Source organism: Mustela putorius, unplaced genomic scaffold, assembly GCF_011764305.1.
Source record: "Mustela putorius furo isolate JIRA1106 unplaced genomic scaffold, ASM1176430v1.1 tig00537350_pilon_pilon_pilon, whole genome shotgun sequence".
Taxonomy (NCBI): domain Eukaryota; kingdom Metazoa; phylum Chordata; class Mammalia; order Carnivora; family Mustelidae; genus Mustela; species Mustela putorius.
In genome coordinates, this window is record NW_025422471.1 from 26,338,699 (window position 1) to 26,365,241 (window position 26,543).

General features: G+C 46.6%; 1 protein-coding gene across 3 annotated transcripts; it reads left to right on the plus strand.

Moving 5' to 3' along the window:
* Positions 1-322: 322 nt before the first annotated feature.
* On the plus strand, positions 323-26,204 carry GCNT4 (glucosaminyl (N-acetyl) transferase 4). Of its 3 annotated transcripts, XM_013063713.2 has the most exons (3): positions 323-542; positions 12,796-12,970; positions 23,143-26,204. In XM_013063713.2, the coding sequence occupies exon 3, from the start codon at positions 23,144-23,146 to the stop codon at positions 24,503-24,505; it is 1,362 nt and encodes a 453-aa protein (XP_012919167.1). In that variant the 5' UTR covers positions 323-542; positions 12,796-12,970; position 23,143; the 3' UTR covers positions 24,506-26,204. The 3 variants fall into 3 exon arrangements, with proteins under 3 accessions (XP_012919167.1, XP_004766915.1, XP_004766916.1); XM_004766858.3 differs by lacking the exon at positions 12,796-12,970 and having other exon boundaries at positions 323-1,170; XM_004766859.3 differs by lacking the exon at positions 12,796-12,970 and having other exon boundaries at positions 324-542.
* The last annotated feature ends 339 nt before the right edge of the window (positions 26,205-26,543 follow it).

Sequence of the window (26,543 nt, forward strand, 5' to 3'; positions counted from 1 at the left end):
ATGAGAGCCAGGCGATTCCTGCAGGCCAGAGCCCCACAGAGCACAGCCTTGGGGAAAAGCAAGGAGTCGCAGATTTAAGTTTGCCTTGTCACCGCCCTCTGAGCGACTTCGGGCAAGTCTCTTGGCCCTCCCGACCTGGGATCTTGTGTGTTTCCTGCGGGGAGGAAACCTAACCTGGATGACACTCAGAGCAGCGCGGCTCAGCCGGAGTGCAGCGCGCCGCGCGCGCCTCGGAACTTTGTCCCAAGCGTGGAGCGGGGACCCGGGAGTGCAGGGGCGGGGAGCTCCCGCGGCAGGAGCGCGGCGACGGCGCTCCTCCTTTCTCCACGTCACGGGGGCCGCTCGCCGCTCTCCCACCCCCGGCCGAGGGAGAGCAACTCCCTTAGCAGGGCGCGCCGCCGAGTTGGCGAAAGGGGAGGAGGCGGGAGCGAGCCGCTGCAGCCGCAGAGAGGCCGGGATCCCGGAGCGTAGCTCGCGGACCCCGCCGGGGTGGCCTCTGCAGCCGCGGGGACCCCGCGTTCGGGGCTCCCCTGCTCCCTTTCGTAAGTCGACTTGGCCACGCAGGCCAGTGAGGAACGCCCGGGGCCGGGGTGCAGAGCTGTCCCGCGGTGGCGGGTGCGGGGCTCGGATCCCAGCCGCGGGGTGGCCGGGACGCCGGGACCCTTACCCCCTCGAGACTTTCACTTTCCCGCTGGGGAAAACTTGGGCGCCGCGTTGCTCTCGGGGGTGAGAGCTGGGGCGTCGGCCCCGGGGTGCCGCATCGGGATCCCGAGCTGAGCCCCCGCCTGGCTGCGCGCCTGCCGGTGTCGGCGCGCAGATGGAGCCCGGAGCTACTGTGGGCGACCCCGCCGCGCGCCAAGCGGACGCCGCAACTTCGGGAACCCGCGCGGCGGCCGGGAGTCGCGCGGCGTGTGCGCACCAGGGTTTCCCCAGACTCTCCCGAAGCGGTGAGGACGCGGCTCCGGCATGCGCCCTTTCCCGAGGCGGTGGTCGCGCAATCTAGGACCTCCCGGCCGGGGCGCCAGGAAGAACCGCTCAGGCGAGGGACGCCGAGAGGCAGGGTCACGACGCTGCTTTTCCCGACTAGCCCGCCAGCTTCGCCCCAGCCTCGGGCCGAGCGACGCTGCGGGAGACCCGGCCGTGGGCGTCCTCGCCCGGGGTAGGCGGGAGGTGAGTGGGCAGGAGCGGATGCGGTGCTCCGGAGTGGGCTGCTCCAGTGGCTTCTCCGTTAGGACTAGGTGCTTGGCAGGGTAAGTGGGGGTGTCTTACCAGTTTGGGGGTCGGAAGCTGCGGGGCGGACTTCCCGGCGGTGCCCTCCCAGGGACTGGCTTCTGCGCTTTTTTAAGGTCAAGTTTTCCTGCCGCAGAGCTGACCGGGACGTTCCCCCGGCGAGGTGGCAGCGCCTCTCCGGCAGGCTAGGAGCCTCCGGGCATCCGAGCCAAGAGGTCTGGACACTCAAGTCAGTTTACCATCTTAGGCGAACAGGGCGAGTGAACGGGTATTGCTCGTTAAGTTTTAGAACTGAATTTCCTGTCTTTAGGAGGTTTTCGGGGTCATTGTAGCCTGGGAAACTTGGGCTTTTACCCCCTTACTGGGCATGCGAAGAGGTGGTGTCAGCCCTTAAGCCCTTATTCTGTCCTCTTCTCATCCGTAAAACTGAAGAGCAACAAACCAGAATACTAAGGGAATCAGGAATAATATTAAGTATCCATGCAGTTTGGTAGGCATAGAAGTCACCCTTTTTGATCCTACACGCGTAAAACGTACCCTTATTTTTTTTAAGATTTTATTTACATGAAAAAAAAAAGATTTATATGATAGATGGATATCACAAGCAGGCAGAGAAGCAGGCAGAGAGAGAGGAGGAAGCAGGCTTCCCACTGAGCAGAGAGCCTGAGGCGGGGCTCCATCCCTGGAGGTTGGGATCCTGACCTGAGCCGAAGGCAGAGGCTTTAACCCACTGAGCCAACCAGGCGCCCCAAAACGTGCCTTTATTAAACTACTTATCAGCCTAAGGCGTTCTAGAACCCAGTGTCCCTTTTGACAGCTTTTTTTGATGGTGTCTTGAGGAAGTAAAATCTTAAAAAAAATAAGTTAATTATTGCAAAGAACATTTCCTGTGTTGCACTTTCTAAGGATCAGGTACTGTCTGAGAAATCACTAATTAGGATGCTGTTGTATTATCTTCTTTTATTAGCGTATAAACAATAGCCAAAGAATTCGGTTGTATGGTAGTAACTTTCAAAAACTGATAGGGGAATTGGGGAGGGTTCCCCTCCTGTTTAGTACTTGTACTCATTCCAAAGTTTACAGTAATTTGCTAAGTGCCAGAATAATCACGGCAGAGTTAGGTAGGGGTGAATGGCATAATTGGGGAATAGGTCAAAGTTGGCACTTGATGACATCATGCTAAGGAAGTACTCTCAAGACAGGCAAGCAGTAAATAGTTAGCAATCTGCCTTTGAACGAACTCAGATCATGGCTGGGGGGAGGTGTGCCAAGTAGAGAGTATGCATGACTGTGCCCAGCTTCCTCTCTTCCCCCTCCCTCTCTTGAATCACTGACTCCGGAGCTGGTTTGGGGAGTATGAGTTGGTGACCTGGGGCTTATCTTGGCACCAATATCAGAAGTGTAACTGTGTCTGCTTCAAAGAGTTTCCTTCTTCCTTTGGGAAGCAGGAAGAAAACAGCAACATAGTGAGATTATGTGATGCAGGGTTGAAAAATCAATTCATCCGTCCAGGTTTATCGGTCCAGGTTTTTTGAGCATTTACTGTGGGTCAGGCCAGTGCTGGGTGCTGTGGGAGAGCAGATGCGCTGAGTCTGGGATAGAGACAGGAGGCCTTCTTGGGGAGCTTTAAGGTCAGAAGGCCTGAAGGGTGGGTGGGAGTGGCTTACACTAAGGGCAAAGCGGGGAGGAGAAGGAAGAAGCAAGCATTCTCCCCCCAGGGAATGGTGTGCCCTAAGACAGAGGAGAGCTAGCAGAGAGTTCATGGAATGGAGAAGTCCATTGGAAAAGATGATGCCATGCTTTGGGGTTGATATGTGGAATACATCCTCTGAACAGTTTCACTGCTGAGGGTATCCTGGTGAGATTTCCATTCAGAATTCCTAGGTTGCTGTGCTGAGAGTGGATCTAAGGTTCCCGAAAGGTAAACAGGGCTGTTGCAAGGGTGTGAGAGGCCTAGTGGGCTAGGCTGTGCCAGGGGCAGTAGGGTTACACAAGTGCTCAGACTCAAGGCAGACCCTGGAGTGACTTGGTGACTACTTTTGTGTAGGACAGGGCAGGGCAAGTCCCTCCAGGTTTGAGCAGGTGTTGCTGCCATTTACAAAAGAGGGAACATTAGAGAGGGGTAGAGTTTGGAGGAAAGATAGATTTGGTTGATTGTGTCTGTGTTGGGGCACTATTCAAAGCCTGGGGTGGATGGGACAGGGGTGCAGGCCTGAACAGAGCCCCTACCTTCATGGGGAAGGGTGAGAGCCAGGCTGCGTGTCTCTCCCAAAGCCCACGGGGAGTGAGCACCCTGCGTGGGGTGAGGCGTGGTATGGGCTGAGCACTGGCAGTGGCCTCCATGCTTAGCTTCTTGGAAGCCACTCCTCAAGAGAGAGGCAGGACGGCGGAATGGCTTTTTTAAGATGAGAGAGCCTCACACATAATTTATATGTGAATGGGATGGAGCCAGTGGGCAGGAAAGGCTGTCTGGAGTCCATTTCCGGAAAAACAGTCTGTGCGGGATTGTGATATCAAAGTCCTGTCTTACAGAAACAATATTTTGAAGCACAAATGAGCATGAAATTTAAATTTTTACTTCATAGGCTAGGCAAACTTCGTGTTTAGGAAAACACGGATGGGAATTGTGTCACAAAGCTGCAGCATCAGGGCAGAGGGGCCCTTGGAGCCAAACTTGGCCGCCGTCCCACTACCTCCCGAGCGTGTGGCCTTGGCCGAGCTTCCCGGGCCCAGAAGTAGCGCCACACCTGCGTGGTGCCTTTATGGTACCCTGTCCCGGGCTGTTGTGAGGGGAGTGTGTGTGAGTCATGCATGCAAAGTGTGGACACGCTGTGTGCATGTGTACACTGCGCCAGCCCCTAGTGGGTGCTCTGTAAGCCTTAGTGCTGGTATTTTTATTGTGATTGTGCCCCTTCCATCATTGCCAGCTGTAGGATCTGAGAACCAGAGAACTTCGAGAACTTGTACAAGGCCATAGAACCAAACAGTGGCGAAGTTAAGGCTTGGATCCCATTTACCTGGCTCCCAGGCAAAGGCACGTCCTCTGTGTAGCACGCTAACAAGTGTCAGGTGCTGGGGGCCAGGGAAAATAAATGGTATTAGAAGAACCTGGTCGCTGTTCACCAGACTATAGAGAAGCAAAGCAGATAGTATCAATGTCCTAGCTTACAGACTTTTCCCAAACAATTTAAAGGTGTATGTTTTGTATTTATTTGCATTGTTTTGCATGTCATTTTATATGCATCCCATATGCTGGTAATTTTCCTACTGGGATCGAAAGGCCAAAGCTTCAAGTATGTAAAATCAAATAAAATTAATCAGGAATTGAATGCAGCTGGGTTGAAACCTAATGGGCCCCTGGGCATGGTGGGCTCAGTGTGGACTCTTGGGGGAAAGGACTGGATCAATATTTACTATTTTAGGGGCGCCTGGGTGGATCAGTGGGTTAAGCCTCTGCCTTCGGCTCAGGTCATGATCTCGGGGTCCTGGGATCAAGCCCCGCATTGGACTCTCTGCACAGTGGGGAACCTGCTTTCCCCTCTCTCTCTGCCTGCCTTTCTGCCTGTTTGTGATCTCTCTCTCTCTCTCTCTGTCAAATAAATAAATAAAATCTTTTTAAAAAATTTACTATTTTAGAAGATGTGGGAAGCCAGATACCATTTGATAAAAACAGGTCACATTTAATATGTAATGAAGCTTGACCTGCTGAGTATAATACACAGGACAGGAGGCATGGAAGACCAAAGGGAGACTGCCTGCCGTATAAAATGTCAGAAAATAAAGCAGAAACAGAAGCAAAATTTTGCTTTATGAAGCTGAACTAATAAGAAACACTAAGGGTCAGAAGTAAAGGTAGAACTTGAGTTCAGCAACATAAAATCTTAAAAAGAGCATAATCTTCAAAATAAATGTGTGGGCTTTTAAAACTAGTAAATTCTCTCTAATTTGAACTTATCAGGGAATGGCCATGGTATCTTAGTAAAATCTCAGAAATACATATTTTTTTTTCTGAATTACAATTTTCTTTTTAGAACACTTGCTCTCAGAGTGTGGTCCCTGGACTGGCCATACCGGCATCCCCTGCAAACTTAGAAATGGAAATTCCAAGACCACTCACATCTTTTGAATTGGACCTTCTGGGGATGGGGCCCCGCAGCTTGTGTTTTTAATATTTGGAGCCAACTTTTTTTTTTTAATTTTATTTATTTATTTGACAGAGAGAAATCACAAGTAGATGGAGAGGCAGGCAGAGAGAGAGAGAGAGGGAAGCAGGCTCCCTGCTGAGCAGAGAACCCGATGCGGAACTCGATCCCAGGACCCTGAGACCATGACCCGAGCCGAAGGCAGCGGCTTAACCCACTGAGCCACCCAGGCGCCCCTGGAGCCAACTTTTATTCCTCTGGAATGTTTACTTCTTCAGTCTTGACCTTCCATTTCCCTCCTGTGGTCACTCTTCTGCTTCACTTCTGTCAGTCGGTACCCTTGTGGAGGGTTGTACCCAGACACCACCCATCCCTTCCTCTGCCCCAAGGTCTAGCCCGGTAGAAGATGCTTTCTTTTTTTCAAGATTTTTATTTATTTACTTCTTTGACAGAGAGAGAGAGTACAAATAGAGGGTAGCGGCAGGCAGAGGGAGAGGGAGATGCAGACTCCCCCCTGAGCTGGGAGCCCAACTCGGGGCTGGATCCCAGGACCACTGGGATTATGACCTGAGCTGAAGGCAGACGCTTAACTGACTGAGCCACCCAGGTGTCCGGAAGATGCTTTCTAAGAGTGCTCTGGGCCTTATGTTCTGCAGCTCTGTGGTTTTCATACTGTGCAGGACCACACTGATTTGGGTTTCGCTTTGCATTTGTTGCCTTAAAAAAAAAAAATCTTTTGGCAGTCTCCTATCCAACAAACTGTGACTCCTCCCAGACTTACAGTCTGCCAAACCCTGAACTGTTCTCTGCAAATACTCCTGTTAAACTCCATTTCTCCATCTGGTACAAGTGCAGTTAATTTCTTGGCCCTACATGTTAGTCTTTGTATTAATCAGCATTAAACTGCATCGTACCTGATTCAAGTTTGTCTAAATCTGTTTGGATCCTCCTTCTGCCCTCTTTCCTATAAACCTTTGTGTCCTCTGCTGATTTGGCTGCTGATGTCCTGGCCAGAGGAATTAATAACGATGTGAGTATCTTTGTTAGAGGCCTTCCTTACAGTTAATGAGGCTTAAAAAGTTGGCATCTTTTGCAGTCCTTGTGCAGCTGACATCTGAAGAATTGTCATCGGCCCCATCATTGTTTGCATTTAAATTATAGCTGCTCTGAAACATCCCTCATGGGGTTGCTCCGTGAGGACCATATTCTCTGACTCCAGCCTCGGTGTCCCCACCCGCAAGCACCCACCACCCACAGCCCAGTATCCCATATAGTCACCTGCCGACACACAGTCAGGAACTACATGTCCATGATGAGGATTGCCCTCTCCCTGCTTTGTTTATACTGTCAGCTTAGGGGTTTTTCATGTAGGTAACACAGAGGTAAGTTTCGGCTTATGTAATGGCAGATTAAGAGGACAGAAATTTCAAAGTAATCGGAAGTGATACTTGTGCCTTGTCATTTCTCTGTGCTTCACGCCACCCCTCACTGCCACGGCCGAGCTCTAGACCGCCTGACTTCTGTGCTAAAGCTCACTTTTAGACAAGAGATTCAGGTTATTTAAAATTTCCTTAATGTTGAATTTTGTTCACATATGATTCTTAAGGGAGATTCTTAAGTTAATTAAAATTAGATCATATAATTGCACCAAAAAAGTTTAAGAATGCAAAAAGCAAAACAACTTGATGGCAAGAATGCTTTTAGCCATGGTTGCTCGAGCACAGAAAAAGTGCCTGGAATCTTAGTCATGATCCTTATTCAGTCCTGTTGGAGCCCTCTCCCACAACCCCCCCCCCCTGCACTGAAACACTAGCCTTAAACCTAACTGCAAAAGGCTCGATAAAATCTAAGCCCCCTTTTCCTTCTCCAAGATGCTTCCAAACGTCTCTTGATGGGATGTTCTCCCTTACTGAGGCAACCAAAAAAAAAAAAAAAGTGCCTGGTGGTAAGGGAGCTCTTTGTTCCCTCAAGTAAATCTCCAGGAATACTGTGTAGTTCTCGCTCTTTGGTTGCTTTTCTCCCCACACACCCCCACCCCTGCCACCCGACCCTTTGGAGGAGAGCTTTCTGTCTATGTTCAGACTTAGACGATCAGCCTGTCTGCTCTTGGATACAGGTTGGACCTATTTCTAAAGGTTCTGCAAACCTTGCTATTTCTCCCAGCCATTTTTCAGATCCAGACAGCCCATGACAGATAGCCGCTCATTCAGACCGCAGCAGAGGGTGGCCAGTTGTGCCCACGACCGGGAAGAACTAGGCTTACCATAGCTCCTGGGCTTGCCAAGCTTCCTTTTCTCTTCCTTCTGCTCCTTTGCATCACTGTGGCATGTTTGGAATATTTGCATAGATGTGTCCTTTCTTCACCACCACCACCCCCTGTACATTCCACCTGAGTGCAGCAAGGAGGGGCTTGCTCTGGCCAGCCATGGTCTTCCACCCGGTTCTTCCTTCCTTTCGTCTTCCCAGCAAGCACCCTGCCCTACCCACAGGCGGCCAGAGCTCAATGTAGTCACAGATGGGTCCGGAGACAGAAGTGAAGTGACACACCAGGCAGACACCAGTTAAGCTGCAGTGACTAGATCGGCAGGGGCGGGGGGGGGGGGGGGGGCGGCACTTCTATGGAGATTATGGAGATTACAGAGCTGAAGGAAGGGATGTGGAACTGGGGAAGAGATCCTTAAAAGGAGGAACATATAATCACCACTGTGCAAGAAAATCCCTTAGCACAAGAACCATTTCTCCATGCTAGCTGCTGACTTACCTTTTCTGAAATATTTGTATCCAGTAAAATTGTATAAAAAATTGGGATTTCTTGGGTTGTGTTGTCAGGTCACCTAGGACCTCACTATTTACTTCTCTCTGGATTCCTCCAGGCAGGACAGCTTCTGGGCATATCTCTCCAGATTCTAACAAAGCCCCTCCCTGGCACGTGGTGGGCACACAGTAAACGTTGGCTGGGTGGATGGGCAACCAGCTGAAGGGGGATAGAAATAGGATATAAGGATGAAGGTATATATAAAACATACACAAAATAAGTAAAAACGGGGACATGAATAGGTATTTGTATTCTCTTGTCTATAGCAACATTATTCGTAATAGTCAAAAGACTGGGGGGCACCTGGGTGGCTCAGTGGGTTAAAGCCTCTGCCTTGGGCTCAGGTTATGATCTCAGGGTCCTGGGAGATCAGGCTCTCTGCTCAGCGCAGAGCGTGCTTCCTCCTCTCTCTCTGCCTGCCTCTCTGCCTACTTGTGCTCTCTCCCTGTCAAATAAATAAAATCTTTAAAAAAAAAAAAAAAAAAAGACTGAAGCCACTCAGGTGTCCGTGGACAAACGCATGGTCAAAGTGCAGGGTGTACATACAATTGAGTATTATTCAGCCTTGAAAGGAAGAAACTTTTGACACGCTGCAGCATAGATGAGCTTCAAAGACATGTTAAGTACAATAAGGATGGACACTATGATTCCTCCAAGGGTCCTAGAGGAATCAGATACATAAAAAGAAAGCAGAGGGATGTTTCCCCGGAGCTGCCAAAGGGGGAAACAAGGAATTAGTGTTTGACGGGTACCAAGTTTCAGCTGGGGAAAAAGAAAAAGTTCTGTGGGTGGATGTTGTGATGATTGTCCAGCAGCATGAATATATCTAATGGTGCAGAACTTAAAAATGGTTGAAATTTTAACTGGATCCATCTGTCCGTCCACCCATCTGCTCGTCCATCCGTCCATCCATCCACCCATCCATCCTTCCATCTGTTTGTCCACCGTCATCCACCCATGTCGTCTCCAACATTTATGGAATGGCTTTTCTAGGACAAACCAAGAAGCAGAGATTTTTTTTTTTCTTAGCACTAATAATCAAAATGGTAAATTTTATGTTAAGTATATTTAACCACAAATAAAATAATAGAAGAAAGAATATTTTTATGATCAAGATTTTTTAGCACTAATAATCAAAATGGTAAATTTTATGTTAAGTATATTTAACCACAATAAAATAATAGAAGAAAGAATATTTTTATGATCACTAGATTACTAGATTCCAACAAATATGGAACAACAAAAGAGAAGATATTTTTTATAGCAAAGTAGTGAACCACAGAAGACTTGGAACCTATAATTGCGGAAGGAAGATAGCAGTGGCACCAGACTTACAGAGAGGTTTAAGATCATGCTACTAAAAATGAGTTGCCTGAATCCCGTTGGAGGCAGGGACTTCTGAAGGCTTGGAATCCTGCACAGTCCTGTTTACCCTATGATTCCCACTTAAAAAGGCAGGGGGGATCCTTTTTGAAAAACTCCAAGCCTACAGAAAAGTTGTAAGAATATTACAGTGGTCACAGGCTGATTTCTCCTTGCGGAAACCTTTGGTATGGCTTCTGAGCCATCCGGCCCTGCGGCTGCAATCTGGCCATTGCCTCTCAGAGGTGGTCTCTGGGTGCAGGCGTGCTGGTGGCAGGTTGGGGGTGAAGCCCAGTCCTAGCTTGCAGAACAGCCGCTGGCCTCTGATCTTTGGTGCTCCTCCTACAGCTGTCGCTCGTGTAAATGTTTTTGACCCCTTACTGCTGTGCCGTGTATATGCCTGTCTGCTCTCCTGTCAGAATGCTCAGTGCGTGTGCTCAGTTAGTCATCCCAGCATCCGTATACTAGCACCCTGGCCCACCTCTCAGGGAAGGAGGCAGAGGACTCATTAGGCTGGTGACAGCTTCTTGGTGATGTCAGGACTTAAATTCAGAACCACTGGCTTCAACTGCTTTTTCCAAACCAGTTACATTGTACACAGAGGTAGAAAGCAGGAGGGTGAGATGCAGGGGTTCAGGAGAGGCAGGGAAGAGAGGAATGGGGTCAGGCGGTTGAGGGAGGGAAGCATGATGCAACATGGTCACCCTACGTGGTACTGATACCTTCCTTAATAGGTAACAAGCCTGTTAATGCATAAGCACACCAGAAGGCAGGCTGCCTGCAAGGTGACTTTCAGGGATCATGGGGCCCGCCCCCCTGCCTGTGGCTAGAACCCTGCAAAGCAGAGGTTTGCTAAGAGCTGAGTGGTGCCTACCTGATGTGGGGTGAGCATGGGGGTGCCAATATCCGAGTTCATTTGGTAAATCAGGGGGTCTGTTCTGCTCAAATGTTTACCCGAAGTCCGCATCTGCCTCTGAACACAGTTGAGAAGGTCACATCACCTGAGACTTAGAATTTCACACTTGACCATCTACAGGATTGTACTGTCGTACAGGAGTTGTACCTAGTTGTTGTAACCTAGATAAATGTAAGCTTCATCTTGCTTGTGTGTTTGTGTCTGTATGTCGAGCGTTGCCATTTTCATATGGTCATCATTTAAAGTGCCTCTTTGCAAAGTTCCTTCGACATACAAGGGCTTATTTTTCTCATGTAACAAGAAGGCAGAGTGGGTGTTTCCTGCTGCTGGTTCAGTGGTTTGAGGATTTCGGGGCTGAGGTCTCTGAGACTCCTTGACCTTTTCGTCATGGCCCCAACATGCAGAAAAGTGAGCAAAGGGGAAAAAGTACAAAATGGCATACCTCCCCCTGAATCAGGCTCCTGTAAAGAATGTTCCAGATACCATACAGTATCCTGCGTTGACCGTTCCTCTACATTGGAGGCTGAACGGAAAGGCTGTGGGGGGGTACATCTCTGCCAGCAACGATGTTGGGGTCCTCAGTAAAGAAGGGAGGGGGGGCACCTGGGTGGCTCAGTTGGGTCAAAGCCTCTGCCTTGGGCTCAGGTCATGATTCCCAGTGTCCTGGGATGGAGCCTCACATCGGGCTCTCTGCTCAGCAGGGAGCCTGCTTCCCCCTCTTTCTCTGCCTGCCCCTCTGCCTATTTGTGATCTCTCTGTCTGTCAAATAAATAAATAAAATCTTAAAAAAAAAAAAAAAGATGGGAGGGAGGATGGATGTTGGGGCGCAACTGACCATCTCTACCAGATCTATAGACAACATCCTTACCTGTTGGGTCTGTTTCCGAGTTCATCTCCCTGAGCTGTTTTCTGTTCTGGCACTCTTATCAGACCGGTTTAATGACTGTTACTTTATAATCCACGTGGAAATCTGAGGAGTCTGGTTCTTGTTTTTGCATTCTGTGTAGTTGGGTGTGTATGTTTGCTTAGACTGTTCTGAACTAAAAAATCTTTTACTTTTTCATGGTATTAACTTCAAATATAAACCTGTAGGTTGAGACATGTTATTTTAATTAAAACCGTTGCTAGCATGCATCCTTGTAGGAGATGCCAACTGGAGAGTTTCCGAAAGTCATTTCTAGATTGGACTTCTGCAGACATTTCACATGAAATCCCTGCTTTTGGAAATTCCTCTTTGGTCAGAACTTTTTTCAGGCACTGCAGACTGTATTTGTTCCGCCCCTTTATCTTAATTTTAAATTCCTGGGTCTTAACTTTGTGGTGTCTATACACACACAATGTACATACATTTTCAACCAAGAAGCACAGATCTTTGTGAAATGATGAAGTCACACTAGGGTAGCTGGTCTTGGGTTTTTTAGTGGAGTCCCAAAGCATATTGAAGTCTCCAGCTCAGCTCCCCACCACATCAACGAAACACAGAAAACACACAAAGACACTTTTCTGATTATTTAAAACAGAGTGTGTCTAATCCATTCACAGAGAGTTGTGGCCTGGCCTTTAGCCATCTCTGCCATCCGTATCCTTCATTCACATCTGTTTATCCCTGTGCTGCCTCTGTGATGTGGTTACGGGCATTAAAGATTCCACTTTAAGTGCACACATGCAAATCAGAGTTACTATACCTCATCGGCTGCTACCTAACCTTTGAGGAATTAATTCTGGACAGTATAAAATATGGAGGTAGACATAAACCAAATAAGTGCTTTTAGAAATTTCTGGGGGGTGAAATTACATGCCGACCTTGGGTGAGGAAAGTTTTTTTTCTCCTTCTAGCATACATTTTAAAGAAAGACACAAATGTTTTTCGGTTCAGTTTTTCTTCCATGTAGAAAAAGAAGCCAAGATATTTTCAACCCACATTTTACATTTAGAACATAAAAAATATAGTTGGCTCTGTATTGTGTCCGGCTAAGTGTGGAAGGCAGAGAAGAGAAGAACTAAGAAAGGAATGTAACATTGCTGTTCATAAAGCTTGAGAGACAGAGGTCAGATCCATTAATTAACTTTTGGGGGGTAATATTTTCTATCTAAAAAGGAGGAAGCATTTTATTTAAGCCATTTCCATCGAAGCTAAAATTTAAGGGTGTAGATATTTTGAAATCCCACCCTTTTTATATTTTTGGTTTTTTCTACAGAAAAATCTCTCAATGTCTTGCAACATAATGAGGGTCACAAATCATTACAAAATAGAAACTTCATTCGATAGTATTATTTATGGCCCTTTAGACTTCCTGCTAAAGACTTACCCCAGTACTTTTGCCCAGCAGGATACACAATCAGCTTTTGATGTTTGCCCTGTGGACCAGATGCACCAAAGCCAGAACCAAGTTGGCCACCTCCCAATTTTTGTGACTATAAAAACCTGCCTGAATTCTGCACTTTTTTGCAGCAGCCCAGATTTCTGATGACCTTGGGGGACCACCATCTGGTAAATACAGCCTGGTATGGATTGCTCGTTTCTCCTATGACTTTAAATGACCCCCATAAGTCTCCCCAAAATGAAGAAACTCCAGTGAAGTTACTAGTTGAAAGAATTAACAGTGTTAATCAGTGTTGACACCCTGATGTTCATGCCTACCTTTTGCATTCAGACCTTCAGTCTCGAAGGTGGTGACCATAGAGTTCCTACTTGTAGACCGAAACTCTTAGCTGTGACAAGTTCTGCAGGTGCCTCCATCCACTTCCCCTCCGATGAGGAGGGTCCGCTTTCCTGCACCCAGGCAGTGTTAGCTTGACAGTCTGAGCAACTGAGTGCTACTGAGTGCGGGCAGAGCCCTGTTTGAGGGTGTGTTTTGTGTGTCGCACTGCTGTGGTGTCCTCAATCCTGCTCTGCATGGGACATGATCCTTAGGGATGCTCTAACGTGTCACTGCAGTCTTACACTGTCTGGAGAATTGCCCGTAAAGATACTGAACCGAGGGGAACTGATACAGCTTCTGCCATGCACGGAGTTTACAGGAGCTGGTTAGCCGATGATAACTGCCCAGAACTGGTTGCTTTGAAAGGAATTCTTTGGTTGTCAGTCTTTCAAACAATTTTGAGCAGATGGAGGGAAAAAGAAAAATCAGCTTCTGATTAGAGTAACTATTCTCCTGTCTTTCAAAATCCAAGATGGGTGTGTGTCCGCAGGAACGATATTTGCACCAGACATTAGCAAAAAAGAATGTCATCAGGGAGTGAGAAAAAAAAAATTAGAATGTCAGAATGGAGGAAACAATGCATGTGCTATTTCAGAAAAAGAAAACCAAACCGCAATGTATGGAGCCTTTCCCAGTTTTCCCAAGAAACCATTTCTTCTGGTTGCAGTCCTGTGCCTGAGTAGAGAGGTCCATGCCTGTGACCTTCATGATCTCGTTGCCGGATAGCAAAACATTATTCCATGTAACACATGGGAAGTAAGGATGTACCCGAGATTAAATGACTTGCCAGGATGAGTTGAGTTGTTTGTTTTTAAGGTTTTATTTATGTATTTATTTGAGAGAGGGAGAGAGCACATACATGAGCAGGGAGAGAGATAAGCAGGCTCCATGCTGAGTGCAGAACCCCATAAGGGGCTCGAGCCCACAACCCCCAAGAGCATTATTTGAGTGGAAGTCAAGAGTCAGACACTCAACCAGCAGAGCCACTCAGGCCCTGACTTGAGGAGTTTTTGATGGCACAGCCCAGACTAGAACTTGGTTCTTCTGATTTTGTCCCACTGAATGACTACTCTGTGCCAGTTAGGTATGTACCTGGATCTGAACCTAGAACAAGACCAAGGCTTGTCAGGGAGACAGAAATAAACAAGCAAACAAAGTTACTGCTGCTGTGATGAGTGCTTGAAAGAAAACAAGGATTCAACAGTCAGGAAAAAGACTAGAGAAGGGTGATCAGAGAGGAACAGAGGAAAGGACATTTCTCCTACAGCTTGAAGGACGGTGAGGGGCCAGTAACCCCAGGATCCAGAGAAAAATGGTCTAAACATGGGGACAGCAAGTGCAAGGATCCTGAGGCAGGAAAGGGACTGGCATTCTAGAAACTTCGAGAAGGCAGCTGTTGCTTAGAGTGTATGGGCAAGAAGAGCAGAATAAGATGCAGTTAGAGAGGAAGGTAAGGACAGGAACTGGCTGGGCCTTGTGGCCATGGAAAGGATTTCTGGTTTTATTCCAAGTGCAGTAAAACCCCAGTGAAGGGTTTTAAGTGGGGGGGGGGGGCGGGGGGAGTAGGACTAGAGAGGGAGAGCAGTCTGATTTATGTGTTGAAATGATTCTTTTGGCTATATTACAGAGAATGGATTAGAGGGACAAAAGGGAGGCTAGTGAGGAAGCTATTTCCTTTAGAGGCAACGAGTTAATGATGGCTTGGCCTTGGGTGGTTCCTGTGGAATGGCGTGGATGTGGTGGTGGGTGGATTCAAAACACATTTTAGATGTAGAACCAACAGGGTTCTACTCCTGCCAAGAGATTGGAGAGGCACCCTGGCATTGTGGTTAATACCATAGGCTCTGAAATTAGGCTAGAGTTGAAAATCCTGTCCTCCCTATACTAGCTGTTTACTTTCAGTGTCTCAATTTCCTAATCTGAAAAATGGGCACAGTGATGGGGGGATAAAGAATGAATGATAGGGATAATAGACCTAGTAGGTTTATTGAGTGGAATAAGTAACACAAATAGTATTAGTGCTCAGGATAGACCGTTAGGAAATGACAGGCATGGGTCCATTGAATCTGGGAACGTGATGATTTTTATTGACTTTGACCTGAACAGTCTGAGTTGAGGGAGCAGCCGAGCCAGGCTGGACAGAATACCACCATGAGGGCTCTAAATCCTGGGCAATTAAAGTCCCCGCTCTGTCCAGGCCCTCCAGGGGGAGCAGTTGGATGTACAAACATGTACATAACAGAATAAACACATTCCTGGCAACCCAAGAATAAAACGGTGTTAAATGATTGCTATGAAAAAAAAAAAAAAAATGGTGGCTAGGACTCTGTTTTCTCATCTAGAGAAGGAGGAAGTTGAACTCCATTACCATTAAAGTCCTTGTCAGTTTTAGGATTTTGCTTCTAGGTTTCTGCAGGAATTATGCGATAATTTAAGCTTTGGTGAAGAAGGCCCAGAAAAGTAAATTCTATTATTGAAATGGTTTTTTTTTTTCCCCATAGAAGAGTATGTTGACCTCAGAAGTGGTTTAGTTTCTAACAATTATGGACACAGTTTAGAATAGGACTTAAGTTTATTGTGAAATGCAAGAAACAGATAAGACAATACCTAAATAGCGAGACTCCTGGTTAAAAAAGCAAGCCCACAGCAGTGTCTTTTTACTGAAAATAGTCTGGAAGGACATCCTGGCCAACAGAATGCTTTTGGCAGGCGGTTGGATTACTGGTGAGCTTTATTTTCTTCTTTAGACTTGTCTTTCTCATTTTTTTAAAATGGAAGTGTTTACTTTTATAAACAGAACGGAAAAACACTTTCTTTTCCCTTTGGAGCCTATAACCTCTTAATTATTTGAGGATTTGTCCTCTAGTTGTATCGTATTTTGGCCGGAGTCACGTCATTCTTGTCTTTTTCGTGGTTACTGTTTACCTACTCACGGTCTGATCATTACTTGCCTTTGCTGTCTTCCCTCTAGAACAATGAGAATGTTAGGTCAGCTGGGCAAGAGCCTTGCCTCTCTGCTCCTTTACTGACTCTGCAGGTGCTGTGGGGTGTTAGAGAAATGCATCTTGCGTGAGTCATCCTCCCACTGATGGTCTTCTCCAAAACTTTCTCTCGATTTGATGATGAGCCTGTTACCCAGGGCAGAATCAATGACCTTAATGAAATCAAAACGCTGTGGTAGAAGGAGCTTAGCTTACTCAGCTAGATGAGGAGGTCATTTATTTATTTATTTATTTGTAGTGAGTTCATCTTTATATTAATGTTCTTAAATGATGATTCTTCTTTGTAAAGCTTTAGGAACAAACAAAATCCTGACATTTCTAAATCAGTCAACTCTCAAATCCCATTTTTCACGCTAACATGTAATGATACCACGTTTAAGAAGTTAAAGGGTTCCCCACAGGGGGGATATTCTTCATGCAGAGAGAAATTTCGCCCCGAAAGTTTGCTAAACTAGTTAGTTATTCTCAGAGAACCCCAACCAGACCAAGTAAATCGTCAGTGACGGGATATAAGACAAGAATTCAAGTAAGCTAGCTTGCTTTTCCTTTGATGGGTTCCATGGCCGGAAGGTTGACTGGTCTCCTGGATTGCCCCAGCCTCTGACCGCAGGAACAGAGTGTGTGCCTCCCCCAGCAAGGCTCCAGGCTAATTCTCCATGTACGGAATCCCTTAAACTGGGTGGAGGGGTCTCAGGGTGAGGTGATTTGATGTTCATTTCCTGTTTCAGCTTTGGGACGGTCAGGTAAGACATAGTAATGAGAAATTTTATTCAAGGACTGAAACTGTTGTGGAAAACGTTATGTTCCAAGAGACAGTATTAGTATTACCTAGAGGGTTAAGAATGCATCCCAGGAACACAATTCTCTGGGTTCAAGTTTCAACTGATGGGGATCCTAGCTCCGTATAACCTTAGGTGATTTCTCAGTCCCCACGGGTTTTAGTTTCCTGTCTTGTAAAAGACGGATGAAGGTCGTGCTCACCGCATAGATCCACTGAAGGGCTGCATACATGCAGAGGACCTAGAACGTTGCCCCATGTAACGACTCCTTGGGAACTCTACGTTCATAATAATGCTGATATTAATTTAATAAAGAGTACCTAGAAGCATTCAGGCATCCATTCTAAAACATTGAATTTATGTCAGAATGGGAAAATGGAAAGTAGATTAAAAAGACAGGACAGGGGCGCCTGGGTGGCTCAGTGGGTTAAGCCGCTGCCTTCGGCTCAGGTCATGATCTCAGGGTCCTGGGATGGAGTCCCGCATCGGGCTCTCTGCTCGGCAGGGAGCCTGCTTCCTCCTCTCTCTCTCTCTGCCTGCCTCTCCATCTACTTGTGATTTCTCTCTGTCAAATAAATAAATAAAATCTTTTTTTAAAAAAAGGACAGTAGGGGCGCCTGGGTGGCTCAGTGGGTTAAAGCCTCTGCTTTCGGCTCAGGTCATGATCCCAGGGTCCTGGGATCGAGCCCCACATCAGGCTCTCTGCTCTGCGAGAAGCCTGCTTCCTCCTCTCTCTGCCTGCCTCTCTGCTTACCTGTGATTTCTCTCTGTCAAATAAATAAATAAAATCTTAAAAAAAAAAAAAAAGGACAGTAAACCAGAGGTGTGGGCGGGATCTTTAAGGAAGTCAATGCAGAGGAGGATGGGGTAGCTCTTCGTTCAGGTGACTGTGATGCAGGTGAAGATGATGATGAAGATGAAGCCACAGCCAGTACTGGCCAGGCAACCCGTGTCAGGACTGTGCATGCCTTACCCCGTTTAACCTCCAGAGCCCTATAGGAGGCTGCTGTGATTAGCAGACTTGTACTGATGTGGACACAGAGATGGGGGAGTTTGAGCAACTTGCCCAGGGTGCAGGTGCTCCATAGGCTGTTTCTGAGATGAGTGGAGGGCCTCCTCTGGGCAGAAGCCCCAGCTGTGTGGCTGGAGCAGGGGACGTGTACTGTGGCACCCCTGTGGCATCCGCCTTTCTGGTGCAGCCTCCGAGCGAGGTCTTAGCTCTCGGCTGCTCCCCTGTTGTCCTTTCCACCTCCTGTGTTGGTCAGAAAAGGGGTCAGTCATTTCCTTAACATTGTCTGCCTGTCAGTGCATCCTGTGTAATGTACTAGAAACCCCAAGGTTTGGAGTCAGGCACGATGGGCACAGGTGTCAGGTACACTGTGCCTCTCTGTGGGGTGACCCCATTCACATGCAGGGGCTCCTGTGCCCTCGCAGCAGCTCGAGGGGATTTCTCATTCCCATTTTGAGACAAGAAAACTGGGCTTCAGAGGTTAAATATCCTGAAGCCTCTTCCCGACTCCGTACTATCTCTCCCAAGCGCTGCCCTCCCCATCTGAGTTACTGGAGAGGAGTGTGGGTGTGCAGGGAGGGAGCAAGAGAGGCAGGGGAGTGGAGGGAGCAGAGAACACCTAATCTGCAAATACGGATGGTAGATCCTTCATTCCTGGTCCCTAAGCTAAACCAGAGTCAGTGCTTTGGTCCTCAGCCGCCCCCTCCGCGTCCTGATTTTTCCTTCTCCCTCCTCCCTCGGGAAGGCAAGCATGCGCTATTTGGCAGTCCTGGGTTTTGAGATTGCTGACTTATGGAGGGTTCGAGGAAGAGCTGCTAATGGTTGTAGCCACTTAGCCCTGACTACAATTATCATCACTTAGCTGGGTGTATGTTTTGTGCGCCTGCTGTTTCTTTTAAGGCTGTAAACAGTGCCTGGAAAGGCGGGGTAAAGAACAGGGTTTATGGAAAAGGCCCCATTCACCATCATTGTTGGTTCTTTATTGAATTATCCAAAAAGACCTTATTTCTGCTGAACTAGAGCGAGCCAGCCTTGTTATCACGTCCTTCTCAGTTGTGTCTTCCTCCCTAGTCCCCGTGTGTGGCAGTGAACTCCGCAGTGGACCGGGCTCCTTACTTGTCTGGGCAGGTGGAGGGTGAAGTACCCCTTCTCCTGTGGGTGGGCACTTATTTGTAATGTAATTATCAGACTACTTCCTGGCAGCAAAACGCCTGCCTGCTTCCTGCTCCTGGGGCCTGAAGAAGGAAGCAGCCGGCATTGGGTGTTTGCAGAAGGTGGCGTCGTTACACTCGTCTCCTAGGAACCATGTGGCCCACAGGACTGCAGCCTGACTCCAGCAAGGTCTGCTCAGACCTCAGGAGCTCATTCCCATCCTGGGGACTCCTGAGTTCAGGCTGCAGGTGGCAGGGGATTGAGGCAGGTGCCACACTGGGCAGGTACCTGCCCGCAGCCCACCTGTACCCTTTGTGGCTCCCCATGGGTGTCACACACAGATTCTCTCCAGAGGAAAGCAGAGCCACGGTCGGAAACTGTGGTTTCTCACTTCCTGAGGCTTTCGTGCCCTTAGAGATTCTCACCAAAGCCGGGAAGAGGCCCACAGTCCCTTTCAGGATTTGACAAAAGTTCTTTCACACCAAAGGGCTTACACTTCCCCCGATGACTTGGGACAGGGTGGTATTGGGGGGCTGCTTGGTTCCCCTGATGTCTAGGGCTGATCCGTAAGGAGCTCTCCTCCTTAAAGATTCCCAGAGTAGGAAAGGAGAAGAAGAATCTGACAGCCAGATGCCTGGGCTGTCCCAGTTCCCTCCCCTCGTTGCTTTAAAATCACCTTTCATCCCTGGCTGGTGAAGCTCAGACATGCGACCCAGAGCCAGTTCCCACAGGACTTCTCACAGCGCCCCTGCCACCAGTGCCCAGTCACCTTCCCTTTCTGGGCAGGCAGCCATGCCCCCTACCTCAAATCAGGCTTTCTAGGCACCAGACTGGAATCAGGAAGTGTGTGCTCCAGGGGTTCTTAGGAAGGATGGGGAAGCTTGGGTGCAAGGAGCCCCTGGAAATGGGTGACAGGACAGGGAGCCAGCCTTTGCTTTTTTATGTATACGTGAAGATGATAGTTACATGGTACATCCTAAGCACCACAACAACTCTGGAAGTCTTTCAAAGCCTCTCTAGAAATTTAAGGGGATTGGGGCATCTGGGTGGCCCAGTTGTTTGGGTGTCTGCCTTGGGCTCAGGTCATGATCCTGGAGTCCCCAGATCAAGTCCCACCATCAGACTCCCTGCTTAGCTCAGCAAGGAGCCTGCTTCTCCCTCTCCTACCCACTCATGCTCTCTCTCTCTCTCAAATAAATAAATACAATCTTAGGGAGGAAGGGAGGGAGGAAAGAAAGAAGAGAGGGAGGGATCTTTTCATTATACCACTGTGTATCAGGGGAACTAGTAACGGACGCTAAGTAGAGATCCCTTAGACCAATAAAGGGAGAAACGAAAAAGCAAAAATTTACTTTGGGTAGGATTCATTCTAATCCTAACCATTTATTTAAGCTCCTTCCTATGTATGCCTACTTACCATGCATTAGGACAATGATGAGATAGGTTGATTTGGGACTGATAAATCTTGTAAGTCAAATTTTATCACAACACGTACTTCTGAGTGCATGCTCAAGCAGTTTGTGTGGCCCTGTGTATCCAGAGTCCATTCTCCCATGCTCTGTAACAACTGGCAGGAACCTTGGGCTTGAGCCTGAGTGTATGGAACCCACTTCAGTTTGCTTCAGGGGAGCAGAAAGCCGAGACCCAGGGCCACAAGCCTGGCTGGCATTCCCTGGATGCTGATCAGTTAATGCAGTTGGAGAAGAAGGGATGGTCTTTATGAGATGATCTGATAATGTGGATAAGAGTCAGACTCTGGCTCTCACATGTCAAGCTTGGGTTATTGAGTGGTTGGTCTCACCATACACTGACACAAAAACACAGGAGAGGAGATGTCAGGTTCAGTCTGGGATTCATTGGAGGTAGGGTGCCTGCGGGATATCTGGTGGAGATGTGGAGATGTCCATCACGCAACTGGACGTTCATGTCAGAAGCCTGGGCAGCAGGTGAGGCTGGAGACAAAGGTGTCAGCAATGTGTCACAGTCCAGAGAACTAGGGACAGAGTGTGTGAGAAGAGCAGTTCAGAAACAGGACCCCAGAGAAACCCACCTGGGAGAGGCTGTGGTGGTATTGGGGAGGACAGTTTGTTGTCAGTAAGGTGTTGTTCTTTAACGAAAGTCTTTCCAGTGAAGGTGGACGTGCCATGCCTTTCCCAGGAGAGCTATTTCAATTGACCTGTAAAGAAATATGAAAAAATAAATCAGGTTCAAATGGCTTGTTAATTCTAAGGAAATTGGGAACAAGGATTTATGTCCTCATGTAAGATTTACTGATATGTGTTAATGATGAAGTTTTAGGATGTAAGTGAGGTTCAGAGCTGATGACCAAGAAAGAATTCTTGAGACATCTTTGGTGCAAAGTGGTGGTTTATTAAAGCACAGGGACATGCCCTCTGGGCAGAAAGAGCTGCTGCCCAGGGGTTGTGAGGGCGGAGGTAAGGAAAAAGGGAGGTTTCAAAAGAACTTTCATATGCTAAAGAGGACCTACAAGATACTGGAGGCCTTGAGGCCTTACCATTGTCAAGGTTTTTACCTCTAGCAAGGTATTAACATTAAGATAGCTGGGAGATTCCTAAAGAATGTCCCATATGTCCCACCCAGGAGTTGGGGGTGGGTGGAGGTTGCACGGTGTCAGCTTTTGCTTTGTCCTCAGCCAGACTTCAGTTCCCTCATCATTAAGAAATTGCACACGGACTCCTCAGACCTCCACAGGTCTCAGGATTTGAACCTCTCTGAAGCAGCCCTATGAACTCAGCTGGCCCTCCTGTCCTCAGACCTTGGGATGCTCCTGCTCCTTCCAAAATAAATTCATCTGTGCCTCCATTTGATTAGTCTGTTTTTTATCTGAGGGAAAAAAAAAAAAGCGTATAATCATTTTTTAAAAATCAAATACAGAAGGATATTTGGTGATTAATAAATCTTCTTCCTACCCAGGCTGCTAATCCCCCATCCTGTCCCATCCTGCCCTGCAAAGCAGCTCCTCTTCCTGGTGTCGTGTCTATACAGTATCCCTCTAGAAATAGCCAGCCACCTGCCTTTTTGTAAATAAAGTTTTATTAGAACACAGCCAAGCCCTCTCTTTAACACATTATCTGCAGCTGCTTTCCCACTACAATGGCCGCTGTTGAGTGGTTGTGACAGAGGAAGGAAAAGTTTGCCAACGTGCGCTGTTTGGGTGTAGATGCTATTTATATCACTTTTTTTTTTTTTTTTTGACGCACATGTGAGCACACTGTACACAGCTACACATTTTGCTCATTTCCCTTTCACTGTGTGTCATGGGGATCGTCCCACAAGGGCAGATGCAGGCTAGTCTCAGACTTTTTCACATGGTGTGAATGTAATTAATCCATATTTCACATGGTGAAAGGGTAAAGGGAGCTCTATAAAGGCACTACTCCCATCAACCAGGGCCCCATCCTCATGTTCTAATCACCTCCCAGAGCCTCCATCTCCTAATGCCATCACCCCAAGGCTTAGGTTTCAAAATGTGAGTCAGGGAGAGACACAAAGATGCAGTCTGTAACAATGGGCTTTCCCCATCTGACTTCAGATCTAGATCTCATAAGGATCTGAAGGGAGACTCACTATGGATGCCCCTTTTAGGCTCAGGTGGGGCATTCGCATCTCCCCTGACCCCTAAATGACATCTAACTGTGTAGACCAGTTCTGCCCAAACTGGAGTAATCTCTCCCCAAATACGCTAAGCAGAAATGCAGATAGTAAAAGTTACACAGTACCCATATTTTAGGAGTTTACATAATTGGCCATTCTGTTTGGTAACCAACATCTCTCACAATTCAGATATAGTTAACACAGATACCGCAAAATACTATCATTCTGTATATTCTCATTCCTTTTTTTTTCTGGATTCTCATAATGGTGAGAGAACCTTGTCTTATTTACCACGGGGCCCAGCATTCTGCCTGGCATGTAAAAGGTACTACCCAGTGAATTTTGATTGAACTGAACTAATTTTCTCTTAGTTCTCTTTCTCATATTTCAACTGAATTACTCCTCTTTCCTCTTACAGAATGAAGGCATTCAAATGTTTTAAATACCCAGCACAGCAGAAAGTTTTCATCTTATTTGTAACTCTGTGGCTGTTCTCCCTGTTGAAGCTTCTAAATGTGAAAAGCCTCTTCTTCCCTCAAAGAGATATTTACTTGGTCGAGTCCTTCCTGAGTACCTCGCCTTTTGTAAGGAACAGGTACACTAATGTGAAGAATGAAGTCAGGTATGACGTGAACTGCTCAGGGGTCTATGAACAGGCACCTTTGGAAATCGGCAAGAGTCTGGAAATAAGAAGGAGAGACATCATTGACTTGGATGATGAGGATGTCGTGGCAATAACCAGTGACTGTGACATTTATCAGACCCTGCGAAGGTACCATCAAAAGCCCGTTTCAAGGGAGGAGAAGAGCTTCCCCATAGCCTACTCTTTGGTCGTTCACAAAGATGCCATTATGGTTGAAAGGCTACTCCATGCTATATACCACCAGCACAATATTTACTGCATCCACTATGACCATAAGTCACCTGATGTCTTCAAAGTTGCCATGAACAATTTAGCCAAGTGCTTCTCCAATGTTTTCATTGCCTCCAAATTGGAGACAGTGCAATATGCGCACATTTCCAGACTCCAGGCCGATCTGAATTGCTTGTCAGACCTCCTCAAGTCCTCAGTTCGGTGGAAATACGTTATCAATCTGTGTGGGCAAGATTTTCCATTGAAGTCAAATTTTGAATTGGTATCAGAGTTGAAGAAACTCAACGGAGCAAATATGTTAGAAACGGTGAAACCCCCAACCAGTAAAATGAAAAGATTCACTTATCACTATGAACTCAGACAGATGCCTTATGAATATGTAAAGCTACCAGTAAGGACAAACGTCTCCAAGGAAGCCCCCCCTCATAACATTGAGATATTTGTTGGCAGTGCTTATTTTGTTTTAAGTCGGGCATTTGTGAAATACATTTTCAACAACTCCCTCGTTAAAGACTTTTTTGCCTGGTCTGAAGATACGTACTCGCCGGATGAACATTTTTGGGCTACCTTAATTCGGGTACCAGGAATACCTGGGGAGATTTCTAGGTCAGCCCAAGATGTGTCTGACTTGCAGAGTAAGACCCGCCTTGTCAAATGGAACTATCACGAAGGCCTCTTGTATCCACGATGTACGGGCTCCCACCTTCGAAGTGTGTGTATCTTTGGGGCGGCAGAATTAAGGTGGCTGATAAACGACGGGCATTGGTTTGCTAATAAATTTGATTCTAAGGTGGATCCTGTCTTGATTAAATGCCTGGCGGAAATGCTTGAAGAGCACCAGAGACAATGGATCACTTTATCTTCAAAAAACTTACTTAGGGCTAAAAATCCCATAATCACATCATGATGAAATCATGATAGAAGGAAGGTGTCTGATAAATAGAGCTCTTATGGACTTGTATGCCCTACTGGGCATACTGGGGTTCCACTTGAACTTAACCTCCTCATAGTTTGCGAGGTGTCCATAATTCCATGCACAAAGGCGACAATTAGCCTGAATTTGGTTGGGTGTTTTTATGTTTGTTTCCTTGTAACCTTATGGAGCTAAATCAGAGATTCTAAATGGTCCATTATCAGAGCTCAGAAACTACTGAGCTCCAGCTGTATGCCAGGTACTTTTATAGAAACACGTAGGAATTTAATCCAAATTGCAATGAGTTGTACAATGCCTTCAAGGCTTGCCCTAGCCCCACAGCAACCTTAATATCTTACATTTTCCTCATAGCAATCAAGATTCTACAGAAAAGGTGTTGGAGTGTGGGATAATCATGTAACCATTGAAACCACCAGTTTCAGGGTAGTGTTTATGTTCAGTGACCAACACTCCACTTGTCTTTTAATTCAGCTCCCTAGACTTTTCTTAACCATTAGAATATTTGAAGGAGAAACCACTACCTCAGGAAAGCTCAAACGATTGTCCAATTTCTTCCTTGCCAAAGCATAATTTTCCTATTGGTGCCTCACCCTTTGAGTTCAGAGTCCAAAGACTCTGTTGGCGGGGCATTTACAGTGGGTGAATGTCAGGGAGGCTGGGTGGGGCCTGAGGGGATTGGGATAAATGGTGCCTGAAGAGAAACAAAGGGATCTGTAGGACTTTCACATCATGTTACACAATGGCTTCGTGAATGATCTCTTTTTAATTCAATTAGTTCTTTAAAATTATTGATTAAATATAAGAACTTGATTAATAGTTCAAAGTGTTACACTCCCAAATGTTGAACCTAAGTCTTCTAGCTCCTAGATTATCCTTATATGTAGGGTTCTTTTATAGTGGAATTAGTGTAATTTTGTTTTATGGAACCATTAAGCTAAGAATCACTGAATTTTCTCGAAAAGGTTTGTAAAATATGACAGCTTTCTAAATTAACTATTATGGTAATTTAAAATTTTTGCTTACGTCTCCAGTAACTATCCAAGTAGAATCCAAGCTTAAATTTACAAAAACTATTTAAGTCTACTGAAGTCTCCTCAGCTTAGGTAGAGGAAAATTTAAGTTTCTTAATGACATAGAAAGAATATTCATTAATGGTATTTTGTAAAACCTACACCTTAGAAAACTACCAGACGAATCAAATATACATCTATTTTAATGTCACTGTCTTGTACCGGGGGTGAAGTGGGACAGGAACAGGGTAAGAACAGGTTGTAGTATTTTTTTTTACATCTCAGGAAACATGGAACTCATGTAAAAATTTTTTGCTGATCTTATGTTTCAGTGTCAGCCTCAGCATCTACATAAAGATGTAGTAATCAAGGCCAATGTGAGACTATTTGGAAGACTAGAGTAAATATTTTTGTAAGTGCCTGTGTTCTACCTGTGAAATGTACTTTGTTGGTTTTAAAATGTTTATGATACTGAGAGCCAAGTGGCACCACTTCTCTCACCTTCTTCTCTGGAACTCATTTTTCTTTCTCTTTTTTCCCCCTACCCCCTTCAAATTACTTTATTCTCCAGAAACAACTATGACCAAATTCCTCTTCTTAAAAATAAGTAACTGTTGAGGGCCCCTGGGTGGCTCAGTCAGTTTAGTGTCTGATTCTTTTTTTTTTTTTTTTTTTTTTAAAGATTTTATTTATTTATTTGACAGAGAGAAATCACAAGTAGATGGAGAGGCAGGCAGAGAGAGAGAGAGAGGGAAGCAGGCTCCCTGCCGAGCAGAGAGCCCGATGCGGGACTCGATCCCAGGACTCTGAGATCATGACCTGAGCCGAAGGCAGCGGCTTAACCCACTGAGCCACCCAGGCGCCCCAAGTGTCTGATTCTTGATTTCAGCTCAAGTCATGATCTCAGGGTCATGAAATCGAGCCTCACGTGTGGGGCTCCGTGCTCAGTGAGGAGTCTGCTTAAGATTCTTTCCCACTGCCTCTCTCCACCCCAAAATAAG